Source organism: Glycine max, chromosome 2 (genome assembly GCF_000004515.6).
Source record: "Glycine max cultivar Williams 82 chromosome 2, Glycine_max_v4.0, whole genome shotgun sequence".
Lineage (NCBI taxonomy): Eukaryota > Viridiplantae > Streptophyta > Magnoliopsida > Fabales > Fabaceae > Glycine > Glycine max.
Window position 1 is genome coordinate 14828141 of NC_016089.4, and position 6179 is coordinate 14834319.

A 6179-nucleotide genomic window follows, 5' to 3' on the forward strand; every position below is an offset into this window, starting at 1 on the left:
GTAGAAGAGCTCTTAATAATCATAGCCTACATGTACAAATACCAAAAGTTCAGAACCCTATTCGCTAAGATAGATAGTACATGACATAGCCAATAAAGAGAAATAAAATCAAATAAAGCATAACAAAAATTAGACATAGAATAATTTTGGAAAAAATCCATAGTACCTATTTTATAAAATGTTTAAGAAAAAAATTATAAATTAAAGCACTTCTTAAAACCACAATCCAACCAATGTGTCAGCTTATGCAAAGTTGCTGCCTCTAGCTCGCCTTGCTACAACACGTGCCAACCATTTTCTTCCTTATCTTTCACTCTTCTCCTTTACACCTTATTCTCTCCTGCAATGTTCTCACCAACAACAGTTTCCATCAGCCCTATGTGATATGTTTATTTTTTTTCATTGCATCAACAAATTTGTTAAGGTTCATTGACTATTTGAAGGGTCTTCTGGCTTACAACAACTCTTTGAACCTTTTGTTCATGACTTAGGGTTGCTTTGACCCGCAAGCCAAAATGCATACTTAGGCAGGTTCAACAAATATCGTATCCTGCGTTATTCACTGATTAGTCAACTTGCAAATATTGAAAAAAAAATAGGAAACTAATTCTCCCACGTCTAACTAAATGTTCCAACAAAAACACAACTTGGAATTAAGGAAAAATAAATAATAATGCGAAATGATATTGACTTCCACACTCACCTCTGGAAAAATTGCTCCTAAATAATGATATTTGCTTTGGGTTATAGATAAGATAAGAGTTTGTGAAGGAAGCTCAATTTTTGCACACTGCACAAAGATGCAATGTTAAAATGATTCTTATATATATGTTAGAATATACATTAATATGGAACTAAATATATACATTCAGTCAATAACGAACATGAAAGGATTCTCTCATGGTAAAATTTATGAGAGAATCAATTTTCATGTATATGACTCACCAAATTTTTACTCATCATATAGTCGTATAAGTTAAGATTGTTGAATTGAATTATGTGAAAAAACACATAATCAATGGGTCCACCAATAATCCTAAGTTCAAACATTATTAAATATGTATAAGATTTCATCACAAAAGATAATGTTAATTAAAAAAAAACAATAACATTATATGCCATAAACTTACTTCATTGTATAGTTGATAGCATTTGTGGGTATGAAGAGAACGATCTTGAGCCTTTCCGACCACTCAGCAGTAAGCCTGCAATCACAAACAAAAATCAGTAGTTATGTTGGAAAAAAGATATCACTAACTTGTCCAAAAGATTTTAAATGTAAACACAATGATTAATGTAGTTTGACATTTTTTACCTATATCAAATATGATTACAAGAATTATAACTTATTCCAAATTATATATCACTCTAAGGGTCTCTCACACAAGTGATCACAACTTACTTTCTTCTCTTGCTTTGCTTGGGATGATTTGTCTTTTTCACATGAGTCCTGTATATAGTAAAGGTTCATGGCTTTATTCATGAATGAGACTTGGAGAATCTTAATTGTCTCATCTCATCATGGTACCGAAGTTCTGGAAGAGTTAAGATACATCTCGCTACTTATTGAAATGCAACTCCTGACTTTCCACTACCATTTCATTATGCTACTATAGTTCTAGAAGAATTAAGATATATCCCACTATCTCTTAGAATGCACCTCTTAACTTTATACTAGTGCATTTATTTGAAAAATTGAATTGTTCTCCAAACAAATTACGAGTTTAAACAATTATGTGTATTTTTGGATTTTTATTGTGAAAATTCTAAAATATATTCTAGCAAAGGGTCTAGCTAACTAGCTTTGTAAATTAAAGAATATTAAATATATATTTTTTAGTTAATTAAAAGGTTTTAAATAAATTTTGATATTTTTTTATTTTTTTCATTAGCATTTCAAAAATGTTTATTTTTGTAATTAACACAGGATAATTAAGAAAAATTAAGATTTAAATATAGATCTACTTACATGACAGGTGATGTTGGTTTCCTCACGACCTGTTTCACAAGGAAAAAAGAGGGAAAAAAACGCAGCTACTTCGTAGTCAATTCTCATAATTATTATAATGCAAGTTGCTCAAATAAAAAATAGAAATATAAGCTGCTTATGCTATATCTCATCTAAAAAATTAGACATTTAAGTCAAGAAAGATTTCTTCGGCATGCAATAAATTACTTAAGTATATCATACCCTTGCTTGGTTAAGGAATTCGCAATAAGAGTGAATTTTTCCAACCAAACTTCCCTGCATGCACGAAAGAATATAATTCATTTGTAAAAGCATCTCTATAAACCACGTAAATCGATAATACCAAATTTAATATTAACTAAAGCAATATATATTTCTATTGATATAATCTATTTTTTACCTGATCATGTACTGTATTTAATAGTGATAGATAGGGTACATGTAGGACCAATCCAACAAAATCCAAAATTAATATATTTGTAGTTTATGGAGCACATCACATAACATGTTCCTTCACTGCTAAACTATCAATAAATTTAATATATAAAATTTACTTAAACACTGATGAAAAAAATATATGTATGAAAGTATAATTAAGCTGCAATATTAAGTCCAATATTTATTAAGATATCTTTAACATGATTGGAAAGAAAGAATTGTGCTTAATGTTATGTATATCATATCATATGAGAGTTTGAAACTCACTAAAAGTATAATGTGCAATCAGGATTGAACCGATCGCTAATTTAACTTTAATTATACATTTAGAAGATTATATATAGCCACAACATAGGATAAATTCTTCACAAATAAATGATAGACCAAAATAAATCAAGCAATTGGAAAGAAAATAATATATATATATATATATATAATAATAATAATAATAATAATAATAATAATAATAATGTCTGTACAGATCCTGTTATGCAGAGAAATGTAAAGGCAGAAATGGTGTCTGGCTTATCTCTTCAATCAGTTTTTCTTAGGTAATTTCAAATAGGACTTCTATCAAGGAACCGGAAGCCATTTTGTATTTTGTAACAAATAAATTGACAAATATATGTAGTTTATAAATTAGTATATATAAAGGACAAGGATATAAATACCACCCAATTAAGTTTTAGAAACTATCACAGCATATACTATGTTGCTCATTTATGAAATAACTAGCGTGGGATCTGTGCTAATGCACGCTTTAAAAGAAATAAGAAAGTGATCGAGAGAGTGATTGACTGAGAAAGAGAAAGTAATAGTGTAAAAAAAATACTCAGTTTTGTGTCCGGGCAACACGTGTACCAGTTGACTGGACACACACAGATATATATATATTATAGATGAGATAAGTTAGTTTACCTCCCATGCATGCACAAAGTTTGGAAAATCCGTGAGAGATGGTGGACGCAACCAAAAATGTCCCTGATTATACTGAGGCATCGATGCAAGTATACCTTGTGGATTGATCCCAGTCATTTGTTGCGGAAGGTACCTTGGAAATTGTTGGTGACTGCTGCTACTACTACTAGCATGAGGAAGCACAGGGAAGCTTGGTGATGAACATGATTGAAACCTTGGAAATTGTTGGTGACTACTGCTGCTACTACTAGCATGGGGAAGCACAGGGAAGCTAGGTGGTGATGAACATGATTGAAACCTTGGAAATTGTTGGTGACTACTGCTGCTACTACTAGCATGAGGAAGCACAGGGAAGCTTGGTGGTGATGAACATGATTGAAACCTTGGAAATTGTTGGTGACTACTGCTGCTACTACTAGCATGAGGAAGCACAGGGAAGCTTGGTGGTGATGAACATGATTGAAAATGAGTGAGTGTGTTTCCTGTTGTATTAGGAAACATGAAGTTACCAAATGTAGCACCGACTGGTAGAGGATTTTGTGGGTTAGTTGCTAATCTAACTGATGTGTTCCCACCACTAGCATTAACACCAACACCAAAGCTAGCATTAATACCACCAGCACTAGCAGCAACAAAAGCATTAGCATCAACACCAGCACCAGAACTTGCACTAGCACCACCATAATAAGGATGCACTGGAATAACTGGTGATTGAAACTGATTGAGTGAGTTTCCTGTTGTATCAGTATTTGCTAGTTCTTGACCTAGTCCAGCTTCCATGGCTTTAAGAACATCCAATGAAATATCACCATCTAAAGGAATTGGCTCATCTGATAAAAGGTCTTTGAAATTGTCCTCTCCCATTTGAAGAATATCATTGTCAATGTCATTACATAACTTTGTCATAAAATCATCATAGGCTTCCATCTCATTTGTTGCTGCTTGTTGCCGGATAACCGGAAATAGGATACTTTGAGAGTCCTGAACACAGAAAGTTTGTGAAAAATAAATAAACAATGAACCCAGAATAGACGGAAAATATTTGTAAGAGAATTTTAACTCCTTCAAGGTAAAAGAGGAAGAATAACTGAGTTATTCTATGAGTAAAGAATGTTGGTCTCTAAAAATTTAATACATTCATGATTTTTACATTTATTTAAAGTGATGTGATTTTAATTCTTTTTTTGGACTAAAAGCAGGTATTTTCTCACTAAATATAGGAATTAAAAACGTGTTAAGCTTTTATACAGACTAAAACTAACATTTCAAAATATTTTGAATGACAAAATCATATTTTACACTTATTTTATCAGAAACAACTTTAATTTTTTTTAAAAAAAAGATAGGACGTACAGGTCTAACATTTTGAACATCTTCCATGATTTGGTCCCTAATGATCATGCTACTAGTCGGGAATAGGTCTGAGAATAGGTCTCCTGAAAATATTAAACAAAAAGAAAAGATATGAGCAACAGAGGAATTTGCCTAGTAGTGAGTCACTAATACGATATATAGGAGAAACAGAAATCTAAATAAAAAATCCACAAGAACTTCAATATTAATAAATAATAAACAGAAAAAAAAATTAGTTGAAACTTTGATGGCTTTTGACAAAATAGTTGTACCACTAAATTCGTTATAGCTATATCCATAAACAAATTATTCCCCATTATATGTACCGCGTAAAAGAAACAAATTAATTAAAGTTCTATTAAAGGAGCAACACAAGTTATACTATTAATTACCAGGGAAACATGATCAGAATAAAAGGATTTTTTTTTTACAAACACATATTTAGATATAGAGAACCTTGAAGATCGATAGGAAAAGTTATGGGAAATGTAGCTTGAGTCGTTGTCTTGCTTGATTCTAAACTTGTTTTTGAAGATGAATCCATTGTTCCTCTTTTTGGAGAAGAGATTGCTTGTGTGCTTAGCTTCTTAAAAATTCTTGAGGGTAGAACAATAAACTGATGAATTCTATAGTTGATGTTGGAACTTGGGAGTGTTTACCTCAGAGAAACGTTACTCTCATGTTCCTTTCCCTTATTCTTCGGGTTTTGTTTATTGTAGTGACGTCAACATCTTCATTGTCCTTCAGAAAAAGTTAATAGAAAGAAACTAACTTGCGGATCCTGATGCACTTCAACCGGAGCTTTTTTTTTTCTTTCACAATTTTTTTACCTCTCTCTACTTTTGCTTCATTTCTCATCAGTTACTTGAAGGGAGATGGGGTATGAGAGGTGAGGTGAGGTAAGGAGAGAGGGAGTAGATTAGAGGATTTGATGTCCATGTTAATTAACCATTTCAATAATAAATGTGATTATGAGGAGTAGGGGTAATATAGTCTTATTATTTCTTCTCTTTCTAAACCAAGTAAGATTATTTCTTTTGAATTCACTTTTATTTCTATCGGACTAAATAATCCAAAAAAAGCCTATTATATTTCTTTGTTATTTCTCTCACTAGGTGTTGATCCGTGCATCCCTATTATTATGTTTTAAAATTTTAAAGTTGTTATTTCAATTTGTTATATATATAATTAATTAATTTTGATTTATATAAATATGAGCATTAAACTCATTATAAAGAGTAAAATAAATAACCTTAATAGTTGATCAAGATTGCGTGTATATCAATAATAACAATTTACGATGGTGTTTTTATTGTTAACTATTGATTTTCTTATAAGGTATCAAGATTATTTTATTTTTTTAAGGGATCAAGATTATTTGATAAGAACCCTTTTCAAGATTTATTTTATATCAATAATGCATCAACTTAAATTTATTATTTATTCATCAAGTCGGGTGCATTTTGCGGTAGGCTTCATGATGTCGTTGCACATTTTATAT

General features: G+C 31.1%; 1 protein-coding gene across 2 annotated transcripts; it reads right to left on the reverse strand.

The window, feature by feature from the left end:
• Positions 1-68: 68 nt before the first annotated feature.
• On the reverse strand, positions 69-4743 carry LOC102660540 (uncharacterized protein DDB_G0271670). 2 transcript variants are annotated; one of them, XM_006575799.4, is made up of 8 exons: positions 4679-4743; positions 3326-4306; positions 2192-2245; positions 1970-1998; positions 1131-1205; positions 946-1036; positions 704-790; positions 69-550 (listed from the first exon to the last, which is right to left on the reverse strand). In XM_006575799.4, exons 1-8 carry the CDS (start codon positions 4724-4726, stop codon positions 524-526), a joined length of 1392 nt encoding a protein of 463 aa, XP_006575862.2. In that variant the 5' UTR covers positions 4727-4743; the 3' UTR covers positions 69-523. The 2 variants fall into 2 exon arrangements, with proteins under 2 accessions (XP_006575862.2, XP_040862734.1); XM_041006800.1 differs by lacking the exon at positions 69-550 and having other exon boundaries at positions 573-790.
• Positions 4744-6179: the final 1436 nt, after the last annotated feature.